The 19,411-nt window shown below is 41.1% G+C and overlaps 1 protein-coding gene across 4 annotated transcripts in view; it reads right to left on the bottom strand.

Annotated features, from left to right (window-relative positions):
- Window positions 1-19,411, bottom strand: part of RRBP1 (ribosome binding protein 1) — a 116,054-nt gene that overhangs the window by 32,242 nt on the left and 64,401 nt on the right. For all 4 annotated transcript variants that reach the window (XM_089686518.1, XM_089686521.1, XM_089686520.1 and 1 more), the window contains exons 5-10: window positions 15,837-15,989; window positions 13,265-13,383; window positions 9,228-9,381; window positions 6,112-6,250; window positions 1,902-2,089; window positions 1,628-1,756 (exon numbers count right to left, since the gene is read on the bottom strand). In XM_089686518.1, the coding sequence (XP_089542644.1) occupies window positions 1,628-1,756; window positions 1,902-2,089; window positions 6,112-6,250; window positions 9,228-9,381; window positions 13,265-13,383; window positions 15,837-15,989 (882 nt within the window). The remainder of the gene's footprint in view (window positions 1-1,627; window positions 1,757-1,901; window positions 2,090-6,111; window positions 6,251-9,227; window positions 9,382-13,264; window positions 13,384-15,836; window positions 15,990-19,411) is intronic.

Below are 19,411 nucleotides of genomic sequence, written 5' to 3'. Positions count from 1 at the left end.
GCCACGACTAGACAAAGTGAAAGATTTTGTTCAAGGCTTCATGCACCGAGCCATAAGAGGGTAGTACAGCAAGACAGAAGTCCAGCATACATCTGAGCCTAATTTTCTGCTCAAGAGTCACAGGTGCAGCATACAGGTCCTGCCAGCAACTTATCAAAGTCAATGACAAGCTGAAATACGCAGTGGCTGTGTGCCAACATACACACATGCTAATGGTACTTGCGTACAGGGGTGTATACGCTTTGCTGTAAATAGACTGCTTTCAGGGCAGTGCATATGTCCCTGTACAAGAATGCTCCTCCAATGTGCATATACCAGTGTGCAGCTGCTGCACATTTCAGCCTGTCACTGATTTTTACAGGCTCCTGGCAGCAGGCTATATGCTGCATCTGTGCCTCCCAGGCAGATAATTACACCAGAATGTAACTATATTCCCATTTAGTCGATGAACAAAATAGAAATGCAGAAAAAATAGGTCCTTTTATTTGGTAGGCAATGATATCCCAAATATACAGGGCATAATTTTAACTCACCTTATCCTTAACCAAGCCCTGTTATGTCTGTGCTCAAAGCGAAAAATAGGTAGACATGAAAAGGGGGACTGTAAATATGCTTCTGACAGTCACACCAACACAATGTTATGTAATAGAAACACTATTACAAATACTGCTAAAAAGTCAAATATATGACCAACATAGAAATAAGAGAAATAAATATACAAATGGAAAGAACTCTGTAAATCACAGTGATATGGTCCGATCCCACCAATGTCACAAGTTCTTCAGTAGGTCGTAGGTCTACGCATTTCACAGGATCCAGTGCTTCAACAGGACCATAATAACATATTCCTGATGAAACAAGGGATCCCATGAAACACGTAGACCTACAACATACTGAAGAACTTGTGAAATTGGAGGGTTTGGATCAGGGGCGGACTGACCATTTGGAAACTCAAGCACTGCCCGAGGGCCCGGGGTCAGTAGGGGACCCCATGAGATGCCCCTGGTACCTTTTTCATAGGCTTTTTCGAGTTTGGGCAAGGATACAGGGGCCCCATGATCCCCTATTGCCCGGGGGCCCCATGAGTTGTCAGTCCAACCCTGGCAGTTGTGGTTCATCCTGACCCATATCAGGTCCTCCTGTTAGTGCCATGTCTCCTCCAACCCCAGGTCCACCTGTAATTGCCATGTCTCTACCCACCTCAGGTCCACCTGTAATTGCCATGTCTCTACCCACCCCAGGTCCATCTGTAATTGCCAGGTCTCTACCCATCCCCATGAGTTGTCAGTCAGCCCCTGGTTTGGATCATATCACTGTGATTACCGGAGTTATTTCCAGTTGTATATTTATTTCTCTTATTTCTATGGTGGTCAAATATTTGACTTTTTTTTAGTAGTATTTGTAATAAAGAGTGTTTCTATTACATGACATTGTGTTGGTGTGACTCTCAGAGGCATATTTAAAGTCCCCCTTTTCATGTTTACCTTTTCTTTTTTGCCATTACATGGGATGAGAACTATGAGAGTCCTATATACAATTCATTTGGCACTCCACCCATTTGCTACAATATGTTTTTCTGGTCTCTGTGTTCATACTTTAACCTTCCTGTATGACAAAAAAAACTCACATTATTTTTATTTTTTTGTTGTTCGATTGTTTCCTTCAGTTCAGCTGTCTCCTTTTCCAGTAAGGAAATTTGAGTATCTTTTTCTTGAAGCTTGGAATGTAACTGTGCAAGCTCAGATTCTTTAGTTTCCTGCAAGACAGAAGAAAAAGTAACATTGCAACTACTGTATATGTAACCTTTAAAATTAAAAAAAATACAAATGAAACCCTTGAACACAAGGTAGAATCTCCTAATGCTTATTCCTAGTTACAGATTTTAGAAAGTGTTCACAAACCTGTATCTGCTTGTTTGCCTCTGTGTCTTTACTCTGTCCTGCTTCCAGAAGAGCTTCAATGGATTTTATCCTCTCCAAAAACTGGGTGTTCTCACCAGAGACCTCTTTAAGTTTTTGGTTTAGTCTGTCCACTTCCTCTGATTTCTGCTTTCCTTCATTTTCATATGACATCAGTTTAGTCTGAAGATCTATTTAAAAAGACAGAAATAAATGAGATCCAGATTCCCAAACTCACCTCTATTTTTTTTTTTCAAATTCACTCCATACACCTGTTTTCTAAAGAAATATGGTGATCTCTCTAAGCTTCAGAAAAGCATCAAAAGAAGGAAGAAAGAAAAATATCACCATATAACTATGCCAGGGCTTGACAACATCCTAATGTTGTGGAGTGAAAGAAAGTTCTAGAAAAGCTAAACCTTGGTTTCACTTCAAGCTATTAATCTCCTCCACCAGGAACACTAGTAAACTCCCAACAAGAGTTCTTAAGACAGAGGTCATGTTGCAGACTGCAGTAATGCCTACTAATCAATGCATCACAAAAATTCCCATGTTGCTGGCAGTTCACACTATGTAAAACCATAATATTATTAGAATAGAATTGTTACTCAACCTTTTTACCCCAGAGGAATCCTTGAAATAATTGTAATCTCTCAGGGAACCCTATAAATAATTGAATTCAGCTCATGGTATATTAGCATAAGTGAGCTGTAGATATAAAATAAAGGAATAAAGGATGTGGCATTGTAAAAACCAGAGCAGATCAATTTTAGCATCACTGTGAACTATATTACACAATTATTTTTACTAATATTTATCAAATTAAATTATTATAAATAATAGCTATAGAAGAAGCACAGTGGTCAGCAGAGAAGTGACACCCTCTACTGGTTATCAATGTTGTGCTTCTTTACACCAGTCAGCCATGACGTTAAGATCACCGACAGGTAAAGCGAATAACACGGATTATCTTGTTATATTGGCATCTAAAACTCAGTGGGATATATTAGCAAACAATCAAGGTGTCCATGAATTTGATTTGTTAAAAGCAGAAAAATGGGCACTGCAGTTTGATGTGTATAGGGCTGTGTAGCCGTAGACTGGTCAGGGTGCCCATGCTGACCAGTGTCCACAGCCAAAAGCGCCTACAATGGGCATGTGAGCATCAGAACTGAACCATGGAGCAATGGAAGAAGGTGGCCTGGTCTGATGAATTAGGTTTTTGTTTACATCATGTGGATGGCCGGGTGCGTGTGTCATTTATCTGGGGAAGAGAAGGCACCAGAATGCAGTATGGGACGTAGGCAAGCTAGTGGAGGCAGTGTGTTGCTTTAGGCAATATTCTGCTAGAAAACCTTGGTCCTGCAAATTCAGGTGGACGGTACTTTGACACATACCACCTACCTAAACATTATTGCTGACCAAGTACACGCCTTCATGGAAACAGTATTACCTGTTGGAGGTGGCAGGATATTGCCACAGCCACACTGAAAAAATCGTTCAAGAATGGTTTGAGGAACATAACGAGTTTGAGGTGTTGACTTGGCCTCTATATTCTCCAGATCTCAATCTATCAAGTATCTGTGAGATGTGCTGGAAAAACAGGTCTGATCCATGGAAGCCCCACCTTGCAACTTACAAGGCTTACAGGATCTGTTACTGACGGCTTGGTGCCATATACCACAATATATCTTCAGAGGTCTAATGGCATCCATGCCATGATGGATCATGGCTGTTATGGCGGCCAAAGAAGGAACCACTCAATATTAGGTGGGTCATCATAATGTTATGGCAGATTGGTTTATATTGCATGTCAGAGAGAGAAGGAACCTAAATGAATGGTCAGTGGACCCTCTTGCACTGGTGGTCAGTGTCCTGTCATTTTTTTGTTGATGAACAGACAGAAGATCAGTCATCCAATATCCCCATAGTGCAAGGAACTTCTAGCAACCTCTAGAGCAGGGGTCTCCAAGCTTTCTAAACAAAGGGCCAGCTTACGGTCCTTCAGACTTTAGGGGAGGCCTGACATTGGTGTCAGTGGGAGGAATGCTGCCCCATCAGTAGTAGTGGGAGGAATAGTGCCCAATTGTTGGTGTCAGTGGGAGGAATAGTGCCCAATTGTTGGTATCAGTGGGAGGAAGTGTGTGTCATGTCAGTAAGTTGAATAGTGCCGCAAGGGCCAGATAAAGGGGAGCAAAGGGCCACTCTGGCCCCCGGGCCACAGTATGGAGACCACTGCTCTAGAAGAACCCTAGCATAGAAAGTATGCTGGATTAAAAGGTGGGAGCTTGTATGGCTATGACCATGCATCTTCTGAAATTTTTGTAGAGGACAATGGAAACATTAGTAAATTTACCTGAAAGGGGGTACACAGAGTTCAGACTTTTATTCAAATGGGGTTTCCAAGCACTACAAAAGTTTTGCTGGATTAGATTACACGGGAAGTGGGGGTAAGGAGGAAGTAAGTACAGTCACATGGTTTACAGAGGAGGATTTAGCTTTTCCTTTAGGTTCGGAGGAACGGATGAATAATTGCCATGTGTTTCTCAGAGCAAAAGCGAGGACTAAAATCATCAACCTCGACTGAATCAAGCATCAGCCATTGAAATGCTAAAACAATTCCTAAAGCTTTCAGTTGCATAAGATATAAAAAGGAGGAAGGCTGAGCCAATAAAAAGTGACACCAGAGTGGGGGTAGATCTATTTTGTTACTTGATGGATGTGAGAGTGATTGGGGGAAAGGTAGATTCCCAGTGTTGTGGATGGAGAAAATAGAGGTTCTAATATTAATGTGTCATTGATGGTGATCAAGACTCGGTACAATGTGGTGAATAAAATACAATATGTACTCTGAGCCTCATGCTCTCATTGTGAATCACAAGCACTAACAAAATACACCCCAATACTACACCCTGATAATGTAACAATACCCAAAGCAATTTTCTAAGTACATAGATTAAGGAACACCAGCCTAATCTAATCAATTTCCCAGTTATGCAAAGAACAGGCACAGTTATTACACCCAAACGCATTGTTTTTTGTTTGAATCATTCTGTATAAAGATAGGTTTGAATGTACAGTAAATCGAAACATTCACAAAAAACAGTGACAAGCATTCAACATCTAATATAAAAGTAGTATGTACTAAGTAAAACACTTTTTAACTAAAGCCCAAATTTTTTCAAAACATTTTTTTTTTACTCAGCATAAGTGCTTACAATCAATGCAAACTGTCCCTTGTGCTGCTGACTGTGTTTTTAGTTGAAATTATCTTTCTTCCAATCCCCCACCCCTGCAGCTTTAATCTTCTGGTGCTGCAGGTGGATAATACAAGCTAAGGGACCTTTCATGAGTGCTAACTATGCCTACCCACTCTACCCCCCTCATCCACTCATAAAAGCGGTCCTATAGCTATGTACTTCTGTTAATAAAAAGCGATTTTTGAATGAAGGAGGCGGACCTTTCATTCATCCACCCCTCCTTCATTAATAGATTGCTATTAATTAGTGAAAGCTATAGTACAGCATCAACTGCGGAGGTAGATCACAGGGCAGAGGATTTAAAAAAAAAACTGCAACCAACAGCACAAGGGACACTTTGAATTGACTGTAAGTACCGTCCCTAGCACTGAAACTAAAAAAAATAAAAGTAGGCTTTTAAATCTTAAACTATTTACATGTACCAGCTTTAGCAAAAAAAAAAAAAATAGAGGAAATAATTACATACCTACAGCAGCCCCCATGTTCTCACAGTTTTACATATAACCTGGGTCATTGTGATGGCTTGAATCTTACCTGCTCCCTCTCACCTCCTAAACATTCATATTGGCCTACAACTATTACAAACTGCCTCACGGGTAAACAAGAATGTCCAGGAGGCAAGAAGGGGCAGAAAAAAAAAAACACTTCATTAAAACAAAGTAGCAAAAAGCTTAAAACAAGTTTTAGCCTTTGCTACTCTGTTGCAATAAATAGAGAACTGCATGCTGCCAGTGCCCTTTATGGTCTATGGAAAATACTATCTATTGGAACGAAGACAAGTGAGCACTGATACATGGTGTTGAGAAGGAGATGCAGATATACATAGTGGGACGTTTGCTGCTCTTTTGGATCGGCGTCTCCCTCCGAGACATTAACTGTGAGCACCAGGCATTTTTGCTTATTTCATTTGAAAATGCAGCGATGTGAATGTAGCCTAAAGAATGTCTGCTCACCTGACAGATTTTTCTGTTCGTCTTTGGCCTTTTCTGCCTCTGCCAGAAGATTTTTGTAACTGTTCTGGGATTTCCGCAGCTCCTCACTCACTTCTTCCAACCGTTTTTGTAAGGTAGTTTCACTCTCTTGTTGTAAACTCTAAGAATAAATCAGAGTAGAAATATAAATATATAAAACATATACACAATATTAAACTAAATGATACCAAAGTCTACATCACCAGTGTTTATGAACACAGACAGAAAAGTCAATCAATTTTGAATGCTGCAGGTACACATTTTATAACTGCCCATTCGTTTACATACAACAGAAATAATAAAAAACAAAAAATCTAAGCAGATAAAAGTGCATAATTAAAGTGGTTGTAAAGTTCTATTCTAAGCAGTGCCCTCAGCCCCCTCAATACTTACTTGAGCCTCAACGCAATCCAGCAATGTGAACGACAGCCTTGGCTGTCCCGGGTCTCTGCCTCCTCATTGGCTGAGACAGCAAGCAGGAGCCATTGGCTTCCACTGCTGTCACAGAGTCAGCCAATGAGGAGAGAGTGGGTGGGGCCAAGCCACGGCTCTAATGGACACACCGAGCAGTGGGTGCCCCCATAGGAAGCTGCTTTCTGTGGGGACACTTGACAGGAAGGAGGGGCTAGGAGAGCCTGCGGGGGACCCAAGAAAAGGAGGATCCAGGCTGCTCTGTGCGAAACCACTCCACATAGCAGGTAAGTATAGACATGTTTGCTATTTTCCCAAAAACAAAATAAAAGAATTAACCTTTAGAATCGCTATAACACATTCCACTTGTGTGCTCTATTACAGTTGCACAGTTTACTCTATAACAAAATTTATTGCATGAAGTTTACACCAAAGATTTAGTGCATCAATTTTTTTATGTTTCTCTTCATATAAAAAGGTACATCATTAAAGAAACAGAAATGTAAAATTACAAAAATTTTCATAAAATCTTGCACTTTCACGTATATTTATCATATAGCTTTAAATGTATAATAGTTACACAATGCCATTTTGATCCTGCCCTCCGTTCTTCCCAGGAAGAAAACAGCAATTCCTGGCCGCAGCAAAACAGCAAGAGTAAGAACACCATGCTGTTTACTTACTTTAGTGGAACTAAACTCCAATTTAAAAACATTGCTGGTAGGTGGGTATTTATTGCAGAAGGGAATCTGAATGTCTCTCTTCCAAAAAAAAAAAAAAAAAAATGCTTACCTGTCTCCCAGCACTGAGCCATGTATGCGTCAAGTACCAGGATGAATGTGCGTATGCATGGGAGTTATGTCAACCTTGTCCTGCCAGTCAGGATGACCAAAGATGCTAAACCCAGATGACGACCAGGGTAAAGATGTCAGCAGCAGAAAGAGAGCGACGCAGTGGCCATCGCAGCACTTAATCACACATTTTGCCAGGATATGAATACAATAGTGCTGCACTCCACTTCCCATTGAATCAGCAAACCTTTATTGCACAAGCAGCAAACAGCAACATCCACCTATGACCCCCTCCTCTGATGTATATTGAGGCATGCTAGGGCTTGGTCAAGGAGCAAGAGGAATGGGGTAGGATCTGAGTACTGGAACACACCTCAAAAAAGTCTGTCTTTAAAGTAATTGTATGTTTTTACTAAATAAATGTAATAAATGTTTTTTCCCTTTAAAATAACAAACATGTCATACTTATCTGCTCTGTGCAATGGTTTTGCACAGAGTAGCCCAATCCAAGCCAATGGCACCCACTGCTGAGTCTTAGTCTATCACTAGAGCAGAGAGCCCTCACACACAGCGCTGGTCCGAGATTGGGCTCAACTAAGTTTAAGGGTGGGATGGGGGGAGCTCCATGCCGAAGGTTTTATACCTTAATGCAGGGGTGTCAAACTGGTGGCCCTCCTGCTGTTGCGATACTACAAGCCCCATCATGCTTCTGCCTTTGTGAGTCATGCTTGTAACTGTCAATCTTGCAATGCCTCATGGGACTTGTAGTTTGGCAACAGCTGGAGGGCCACCAGTTTGACATCCGTGCCTTAATGCAATGCCTCATCTTTTGCATTGTATTGTTATTGTTCTATCACATGTTCTGTCCCCCTTTATAATGTACAGCGCTGAGCGAACTGTTGGCGCTTTATAAATACTGTATAATAATAATAATAATATGTGTCAAGCACAAAGCCCACAGGCCGAATCTGGCCTGCCAGGCCATTTCATGTGGCCCTTGTACCTCTCCTGCAGCTACAGCAAAATCCCTGGTCTCTGCCCCACCTTGTCTCAGCAATTGGCAGCAGAGAGGAGGACAGATCTCCTCCACCAGATCCTGTGCTTCTCCATGCAGCTGCAGACAGGCTAGTCTGTGCTCCATCCCCCCTTCCATCCTCGCAGTCAGCAGTAGAGAGGACAGAACTCCTCCAACAGATCCTGCACCTCTCTGTGCAGTTGCAGCACCCCTCATCTCTGCCTCCCTAGTCTCAGCATTCAGCAGACTCCAGCAGCTGACGCTGCACTTTCTGCTTCCCAGCTCCACCCCCAGCTTCTTTTTTGCAGCAGTACAAGATAAAAGAGGTGCACTGTGATGTAAGGGACCGTGGGGGGGTTCTTGACATCTGATGTGGGGGGGTGGGTGCTCTGGACATCCAGTCTTACAGATGCAACTGGCCCTTTGAGGACAACCATCATGCTTATGCGGTCCGCAATGAAATTAAGTATGACACCCCTGCCTTAATGCATAGATTACATTAAAGGTAAAAACCTTCAGTCTTTAAAACCACTTTAAGTGCTTAAAAGAGGCGAAAACATTTTTTAGAAATTGTTTTATTTTATAGTTGTTAAAACATGTGAGGTTTCAATTTGTGACACTTCAATAAAGAAAAGAAAAACAAAAAAATGTAAACAGTGTGATGCACATAAACATGGCACTGCCCATCACCATACCTCACCACTGGTACACAATAGACACCAGGCAGTTCACATAATTACTGGGATCTGGTGTGAACAAAAAAATCCCCTTTCAATCTTTCTAAAGACTGGTTTGTGGTCCTGAAAACATGTATACTGTGAAGTTCTGTTTTACAATAAAGTAATATATCCTGTAAATATACAACTCTATATATTTCTTACCTGCAGCTGGGAGACCTGTTTCTCATACACAGAGACTTTTCCATCCAGGCTCTTCCTCCGCTGCTCTTCCTGCTGCAGAGCGTCGGACTTCTCGGTGAGCTCTTTGGACAATTTGCCGCACTCCTGACGAAGCTTAGCCAGCTCAGCATTCTGCCTAAAAGTACTGGAGGTTACTATTCATCCTTCTTTTTGATTACACATACACGGCTTATTACTGGGCATTCAGTATGTAGATAGGTGTGCCTTATATATGAAATAAGATAAGTGAGCGCTAAATAATCACAAGCAGCCAATGCGCCGAAAAGGCAAACCAAAAAACCTCCAAAACGATCAAAGACAAAAAGGTGCAGCTAGAACCACAAGTGAATACAGTCTTATATACTCCCATATAGAAGATGCACAAATCACATATACGTGATAAATAAAGTGAAAAAAGTGCAAATACACAATAATATGCATCAAAAGTGTAACGGGTGATATTAGTGAACACTCAATAGTGCCAGATATCTATTCACATTTGTAGTCTTAAAAGTTCAAAAAGGTGCTTAAATGTGAAGATCCATCTGAAAAGATCTCAGGTAGGTGATCTATATATCATCCAGGTGATGTGCCGTGAATATGTTAAGATTACGCACTCACCAGATGCGCAACCGTAATGCGCATGTATAAGGTTGTCTGCCGGAGGTCCCCTTAAGGATAAGATCAGCCAAGTGTCCCTGTGCTTGGAGCGTGTGCACGTCCGGTGAGGGGGGCAGCCGGGTGCGCGCTTGTGTGTACTGCCTGGGCTCGGACTGACTGCGGCGTTGAGTGAGGGAGGAGAGGGGACCGAGGAGCGAGGCCTCCGGTGTGTCACCCTGCCAGCAGAGCCCACTCTGTAGGACGGCTTGAGGTGCTGCAGACCACCCAGGGGAAGGGGATATACATCTCTCTCTGACCAGACCAGACCAGGCTGATCTTATCCTTAAGGGGACCTCCGGCAGACAACCTAATATATGCGCATTACGGTTGCGCATCTGGTGAGTGCGTAATCTTAACATATTCATGGCACATCACCTGGATGATATATAGATCACCTACCTGAGATCTTTTCAGATGGATCTTCACATTTAAGCACCTTTTTGAACTTTTAAGACTACAAATGTGAATAGATATCTGGCACTATTGAGTGTTCACGAATATCACCCGTTACACTTTTGATGCATATTATTGTGTATTTGCGCTTTTGTCACTTTATTTATCATGTATATGTGATTTGTGCATTTTATATATGGGTATATATAAGACTGTATCCACTTGTGGTTCTAGCGCCGCACCTTTTTGTCTTTGATCATTTTGGAGGTGTGTCTTATAGTTCAACAGTTCAAATCACCAAAATGACTGCAAAGCCAAGACTCTGGATTGTCTGCAGAGTGGAAATGATCTAGACAAGCACATCAATGAATATATGAGAAATGAATGGAGAAAAGATGGATAGTGTCTAGGGCCAGGTAGCCAATCTGCAAAAAGGTCTTTCCACTGGGGAATGCAAATAAGAGGACGGGTTGGACAGGAATGAGTTTATGCCATGCTTTTATGTAAATTTGAAAATAACTGCCTACTTTTATTAATACACTAGAATTACATTTATTGTATTACATTAACGCCATTCATCTAGATCAGTGTTTCTCAACCTTTTTTCACTCAAGGCACCTTTTAAAATTATTGACAGTCCAGAGGCACCCTTTAAAATTATGGACAGTCTTGAGGCACCCCATTTTAACATGGGTTGCCTCTAGAGTCTCTAGGCTGTCCATAATTTTAAATGGGCACCCTATTATAAAATGTGAAAAACTATTCTAATAGTTTTATATAACGCAGCAACATCCACACGTGTAGAACACCCAACATTAGAGGTGATTTATTCTTGCAAAGAAAATACACTTTTGCACACTAGCACTGACTAGTATTTCAATGTTTCTCTTCTCCCTCAGTTTTTCTCCATCACTGAGCTAATGTGACCCCAGCACTGATGGAGAGGGGCAGGGGAGGGTCAAACTAGGATGCTGTGCAGGCAGCTAATACCCTCCTTATCGACTGATGATGTCACTGGTTGTCAGGCCATCGACTAGAAGGTCGTAATGGTGCACAATGAAAACCTCTGACTTTGTGTAACTAAAAGGCAGGCTTGTTCCACCCACTGGATTGTATACACGTTTTGAGCAATTTTTAGACATTTTGCCAAGTCACCCCTGAAGAAACCCCAAGGCACCCTAGTTAAGAAAGGCTGATCTAGGACTTTTAAATAACCAGCAAGGCAGGACAATGCGTTGGCCTTATACACCAAAAATTCAAAACAGATGATTTTGCTGCAACCATGAGCATAAAATCTAAGTTGAGACTAAAGAGAAAATACAATTGTGTTTACATACCCTGGCAGATATTGTGAAATTTTGGCATTGATATTGAAAATATGACTTATAATGCCAAAAATGCTCTTTTATTGAAGGATTATGATCATATGAAGCCATTTATTATCAAATATTTGTTTGGCTCCTTTTTAAATCATAATGGATAACAGAAATCACCCAAATGGCCATGATCAAGGCTTTGGACATCTTTTTATGTCCTTTTCCATCTTTATAAAGTTCCATTACCTTGTTACGCAGGACTTTTGAGAGTTCTTTTCTGATCCCCATGGCTCAGTATCTAGCCTAGTCAGTGCTTCCACGTAAGAGCTAACAAATTAATTGACTATTTATACACTGACACTAATTGCAATTTAAAAAGCCACAGATGAGGAACATTAACCTCTAATTGGCATTTTAACCCGTGTGTGTCACCTTGTGTGTCTGTACCAAGGCCAAACATTCCAGGGGATAAAAACTTTTGATCATGGCCATTTGGGTGATTTCGGTTATCATTATGATTTAAAAAGGAGCTAAACAACTATTTAATAACTGGCTTCATATGATCATCATCCTTCAATAAAAGAGCATTTTTGGCATGATCAGTCATATTTTCAATATCAATGCCAAAATTTCACAATTTCTGCCAGGGTATGCAAACTTTTGAGCATAACTGTAATAAGATAAGGACAAATGGAAAAATCAGATGCCACCATTTTACCCCGAATTGTTAACTTTCTATCTCAACTCAGAAAAAAAAGAAAACCTCCTAAAACAAGGCAGAATTATAAAGGATGCAGCCATTGTAAAAGAAAATTGTACTGATAGATACAAAAAAATGGAAACACTACATGATTTGGAGGTGTGAAAGTGATGAAATGTTGAACAATCAAGCCTACCCATAGCCAATTCATAGATCGTCTTGGGTACAACCAGCCTGTCGGATTTTGCATATACGAGCACTGCTGGCGGCTTTTGCTGATCGAAGTAATTATAGTATTTCACCCCCCCACCGGCAGAACACAATAGCACTGTGGGAGGAATCAAACGACTTTCTCTCCTTCCACCTATGACTAGTTAAAGTGACTATCATTTAAAGAAAATAATTTTTTTTTTTAGGCTTGCCTAATAACTATTGAATACTACACATAAATGTAGTATTTCTCTCACCCAACCAGCAGGTGGGGCTCTAAGCACCATTTGACATTTACCAGGCTAATATTACTGCTTTGCTGAAACAATCCTATTCTTTACAAAGTTCAGTAGCTGAAGCACAGATAACATGCACAGCTGAATGAGTCAGATAAGAGGCTTATCTCCCTTCCTATCCCTTTGCTTTTCTCTCTGTGGCTTTCTAAAGACTTTCAATTAGAAAGAAATGAATGGGAATGGATTGCTGCTGCAATCTCCCTTTATAATTCTCTGTAATTTCAGTGTCCTGGCACTCTGTGTAAAACACTATTTGTAAATGATTTTATAGAAATACATACTTTTCTAGAAAAAAATATAAGAGCACATCAAAATGCCATAAATTGCTTATATACAATTTTTGGCAATTTTTAGGTATTTTGCCAACGAACCCCTGAAGAAACCTGAAGGCTCCACAGGGTGCCCAGGCACCCTGGTTGAAAAAGGCCGATATAGAGTACCTACTTGCTTTCAGTTTGGCTGGTTGCTTGATTTAGTGCATCTCTTAGAATAGAATTTTCTTGCTGCAAACGAGCAAGTTGTGCTTTAGGACCATTCTCAAGCTCCTCTTGCAGACCACGAATCTGTTTGGAAACAAAATTCTTGAATTTAAAAGTATAGTTACATAGTTGGTCTGGCTGAAAAAAAGACAAAAAGTCCATCCAGTTCAACCATAAAAAAACCCCCAAAAAACAAGTTATAATCCTACACCCACAATTGATCCAGAGGAAGGCAAAAAAACCCAGCAAAGCAAGATCCAAATTGCTCCTGTAGGGGAACAAAAATCCTTCCCGATCCCCCGAGAGGCAATCGGATATTCCCTGGATCAACTTTACCTATAAATGTTAGTATAATACACAACCTATAAATGTCTGTAGCCATATCCCTATGTTGTCTGATGTCCTTACAACACTGAACACGGCTCACTGGCAGAGCCTATGTATGCTAGTATGAGTGTTATCCAGAGTTCAATGGAACCTACAATCACCCAACCCCTTCATACACATGCAGTAACTTTATATTGTCAGCTGTGGACATGTTGACCTTTCTTGCTATGCAGGTCTCCATATAATGCCTTTCTCTATATTTAGAGAAAGAGACTGGTGTACGTCATTACTGTTTTTGAACACACCCAAAATTGAAGAGCAGGGTGGAGAATTTCAAGAAGTGAAACTGCAATCAGGTCAGGAATCTGCTCTATGGCCTTAAGCATCAGTTAGAGATACCAGCATGCATTAACTGCTAATCCTGCTGACCCTGGCAAATGTACAATGGATCACTTATCTACAAAGCCATGCTGAAATGTTTGCTTTTTATTTTTTTTATCTTGCCCGGTACAATTCAAAATAAATACAATTTTGCTGTAATCAAGGCTTTATCTAATTTTGTTAGTGTACGTCAATGTAGACCTCTACAATGATCAGCCATAACATTATGACCACCCACTTAATATTGAGTAGGTCCCCCTTTTCTTGCCAAAACAGCTCTGACCCAAGTCATCAGTAGCAGATCCTTTAATTCCTGTAAATTGTGAAGTGGGGACTCCATGCATCAGACTTGTTTTTCCAGCACATGTGACAGATGTTGGACTGGAATTAGATCTGGAGAGTTTGGAGGCCAAGTCAACAACACAAAAGACATTCTATTGCGCTGTGGTCCAATACCGATGCTCACATGCTCATTGCAGGGGCACCAGGACCAGTCTGCAGCTACGGAGTCCCACACAAAACACAACAAAATGAGACCTTTCTATCAGAAACCAGAATTAACTTTTTCAGCAATTTGAGCTACAGTAGTTCTCCTATTGGATCGGACTACATCTGTGAGCCTTGGCTGCCCATGACCCTGTCACCGGTTTGCAGGTTTTCCTTCCTTGGATAACGACAGACTGGGAACATCACACAGGAGCTGCAGTTTTGGAGTTTCTCTGACCCAGTCGTCTAGCCATTACAATTTGTCCCTTGTCAAAGTCGCTCAAATCCTTACACTTGACCATTTTTTCTGCTTTCAACACAACTTCAGGGACAACATGTTCACATACTGCCTAATATATCCCACCCACTATCATGTGTCATTGTCAAACATAATATTATTCATGTTAGCTGTCAGTGGTCATAATGTTATGGCTGATTGGAGTATATTGCAATGCAGACTAACAAGATGCTAAAGACATTTAATAGTATGACAGATTACTGGAAATTTTGTCATGAGGGTGCCCAATATTTTGTATTCGTGTACACTGTCATGAACCAAAAGCACGTTCCATAAGAACTCCTTTACACTGCAAACCCTGTATTCAGAGTGTGGATCTGCATGTGCATTTATATACATTGGAAGCCCGTTTGTGGCACGTTTTTTGGCTTTTTTTTTTTTTTTTTTTTTTTTTTTAAGAGCTACATTTACCTGCTTTCACCTGTCCAATTATGTTTTGGTGTGAAAAAATGCAGCATACTGTACTTTTGCAAAACGCAAGTGAAAGCACCACAATGGTGTAAACTAGCCACATTGAAATACATTCATTTTTCTTGCATATGCGTTTGAAAAAATATGGTTTAGGCGAGCGCTAAACCAGCCAAATTAGCAGAAGACACTAAGAGGTTGATTAAATAAGGAGGTATTTAACTTAATGCTGTACACATTTCAAAGAAGAAACTTCTAACAATGTATTAAAATTCCCCTAAAAGTGATTGGGTATATGAAATGGACAAATTTGAAAATTACTTATGAATTGGTGTTACTTCCAATACATTCATCAGGATCACAAGTGTAATGCTTTAGAAGTTATTAATTGAAACACAGCTAGACTAAGTAAAAATGTAGCTAGTGATTAACTAACAAATTAAGTACTGCACCCATAAGAACTTAATTAAAAAAAACAAAAACTCTCAAGTATCTAAATATCTATTGAGTTCTTGCTAGTGCTCTAGCTTTCTAAATGCTGTTCTCTAGTTGCCTTTCCTGTACTCCACATTGTGCCCCACCTCTAGTTATCAGCCCTGTGATTGTGTTCTGTAACCTTTGTATTTTATACATGTACCTTTCCTTGTAGCTGCTGGATTTCATTCACATGGTCCTTATAACTAGCCTGCATTCGGGCTTGCAATGCATTAATCTCCTGGTCTCGAGACAAGATCTGATCCTTCAGCTTGGATTCAGCGCTGTTTGCCTTTGCCTTCTCAGCTGCCAATTCCTGCAGAGTAGAGTAGAGTATAAACATAAAAATGAAATATTCCAGAGAGGTCCAACATTGTGCAAACAAAGAGGATTACATCATCCTTATCAGATGCAATAAAGAGAGACCACACTGCTAAGAAAAACATCCTGACACTCAAGGAAGCTAATGACTACATTATTATTAATGTACTCCTCATTGGTAAGAGATGGAGACATAAATTAGGTTTGACACTTCCTCTCTTCGCCACAAAATTTAACAATCATGAAAGCCCCAGTAATTGATAGGTGAGCGGCACGAGAGATCTTTATAGACCTAGGATCCGTAATAAGCAGATCAGGCTGGTTTGCAGGTTCAAAGACCGAAAATTAAGGAGGTGGTGCAAAATACTACTCTAAAGAGACACTAAAGTCTGTGTTAAAAAAAAAAAAAAAAAACACTATTCTATTCAGTATATTTCTTAACTCAAAAGAGTCCCTTCTATTGCTCTCAGCCTCCTTCAGATCTCCATGCGACCTTGTATGTACTAATGGAGCGCCGTTCTAAGTGCCGATGCTGTTGCTCTGGTATCCCACTCCAGATGGGAGGCTGGCGTATGTGCCAATTCAGTAAGCAATATAATGAATTGTGCATAGAAAGTGCAAAACAGCTTCAGCCCCCTGCTCCAACCATTAGGCCATGCCCACCGATGCGTTTCACCCCAGCCCTCTATGACTAAGCCCTGGGGATAGGGTGAAACGCGTCACACATGGCCTATTGGGAGGAGCGGAGGTTGAGGCCATTTTCTACGTTCTTTGCAATTGGAGCTGCTCAGTGTGTGGTGCTTATTTACAATTCCTACAGATCCCCAAATTCCTTATTTTGCTGCTGTGATCTGACTTCCTGTTAGAGGGTGGCTACGTTTATTCCATGGAGTCTCATGGTATGGAAGAACACCACCTCCCTGTCTTGCTCTCCCCTGAGATGGATTAGAGTTTATGGACTATGGAATTTGTAGTGTGCATAGGGCACAGCACGACTGCAAATAACGTGTGCTTACAAATGGGGGAAAAAAGAAAGGTTCGGGAGCTCATGGAGGACATTACAAGGAGGCAGAAAAACATAGTAAGAAACAATTTAATGAAAAATAAAATTACAGGGCCATTAAGTAGTGGATGTGTATGGATTATTTCTGGAGAATAAGGATATTGTATGGTGTCACTTTCAGTGTCCCCCATATTACTGCATTAAGCCTTGTGAGTGTGACATAATGCTGATTAGTTATGGTTCTATAGTGTCACAGCCTTCCCTTGTCTGCCGAAAGAAGTCACCATTTCACTACCAATTCTTCAACATAGTAAGCACTGCTGGACATGAACTGTAGTCACCTAAGGAAGATGAAGGTGGATGCTTATCAAAGAAGTTTCTATACTTGTTTTCCCCCAATCACACTTTAGAGAGGATTAAGTAGATTTTAATTTACCCTCCAAAGTAGATTTTGAGTTCTGGGTTGCCATAAACCAGCTGGAAGTTGAAATCAGAATTATAGTGTGAGTGCATACTCCATAATTTGGTACATGCTAATAGCTGGGAGTTAGAGACACCTAACTGGGCCTATAGGAGGGAGAGAGCTCAAGCTAGGCATCGCCAAGCATGGTTCTGGCAGGTAGGGAAGCCAATGTTTCTCTATTACCATCCTCCTCACACCTTGTAGCCATGAAGATATGGAGGGGTTGATGGGTCACAAAAATAGATGTTCTACATTACAAGTCTTTTGGTAGCACATGGTAACTTGTAAAGAAGCCCATGACACTAAAAACCTAGGTTTCTCCATGATGCAAAACACCAACCATATCCCTGGTCTCTGCCCCTGTATTTTAGTAAATAAACCCCTATATGTAAAACTTCTTTATAAAAAGGTGACCATTTTTGGGTCATTGCTTTTAGTATTCCCACTAGATGTCCCTATTCCCAGCAATATTCAGGATACAGATGTTTTGCACAAGCTGCCACGCAAAGGTCATCTGAGAACACATATTGCTTCAAACCCATTGAATTCAAATAACTGTATTTTTGCACATCTGGGGCACACAGAATCTGGTGCAGCTGTGCATAGTACTCAGCCAGCTTATAGGTTTTAGCCTCTGTACACACCGGTGTGACGTGTCATGCCATTTGAAGTCTCAAATCGCAAGGCAGGTCGCACCCAATTGTCGGCAAAGAAACCGTTCAAATGTGTGCGACTCAGACTTTGTGGTTCCACACCGATGTTTCAAAGTCGTAGTTAGTATAAACCAGGGCTTATTGTCAAAGCTTAAATGAACAAGCTAAAGTTAGAAGCTGAATGACTACAATACACAGCTGCACAAGATTCTGAGTGCACCAGTTTTCAAAAATCTCCCTTTTGGTCATTGTTTTATTATACTCATTGTTACATCAGGATGAAGTTCAAAAGCAAAAAAAAATTATCTTGCTGCACCAGTTGCATATCGTAGTGTGGAATGCTTCTGTACAATGAAAAAATAATCTAAAAAATAAATTAATAAAACTTGTTCTCTACCGAACACAATGTATGCAGAGCACAGCCTTGAAATGTGAAACTGTGATATGGGAGAGGTGACTTGTTATGACCATAAGCTGCCAAGAGGGCAAAGTAAACCTGGCAATAGATAAGTCCCTTTTTTTTGTTCAACCAGCAGGTTGAATGAAAAAAAACTGACCAGATTCCCACATCTACCTATTCAAGATGGATGGGGGAATCCTCCCTGCTGTGTCTTTGTATTCTGACAATGGGGAGACTTCCCAGCTGTCAGAATACACTGATCAGCACTGCTGGCTATAGATTGCCGTGCTGATGGGGGGGAATCCTCCCTGCTGTGTCTTTGTATTCTGACAATGGGGAGACTTCCCTGCTGTCAGAATACACTGATCAGCTCTGCTGGCTATAGATTGCCGTGCTGATGGGGGGGAATCCTCCCTGCTGTGTCTTTGTATTCTGACAATGGGGAGACTTCCCTGCTGTCAGAATACACTGATCAGCACTGCTGGCTATAGACTGCCATGCTGATGGGGGGGGGGGGGGAATCCTCCCTGCTGTGTCTTTGTATTCTGACAATGGGGAGACTTCCCTGCTGTCAGAATACACTGATCAGCACTGCTGGCTATAGATTGCCTTGCTGATGGAGGGGAATCCTCCCTGCTGTGTCTTTGTGTTGTGACAATGGGGAGTCTTCCCTGCTGTCAGAATACACTGAACAGCACTGCTGGCTATAGATTGCCTTGCTGATGCCTTTCTGATGGGGGGGAATCCTCCCTGCTGTGTCTTTGTATGATTGTAAACCCATATTTTTATTTTTTTTTTTAAATATGTCATACTTACCCGCTCTGTGTAATGGTTTTCCACAGAGCAGCCCTGATCCTCCTCTTCTCAGGTCCACCGCCAGTGCTTCTGGCTCTTCCTC

The sequence above is a fragment of the Staurois parvus genome, unplaced genomic scaffold (assembly GCF_062004578.1).
Source record: "Staurois parvus isolate SC_StPar_1 unplaced genomic scaffold, SC_StPar_1.0 ptg000401l, whole genome shotgun sequence".
Classification (NCBI taxonomy): domain Eukaryota; kingdom Metazoa; phylum Chordata; class Amphibia; order Anura; family Ranidae; genus Staurois; species Staurois parvus.
The sequence above is the reverse complement of the archived record's forward strand: the minus strand, read 5'-3'. Positions and strand labels throughout refer to the sequence as shown.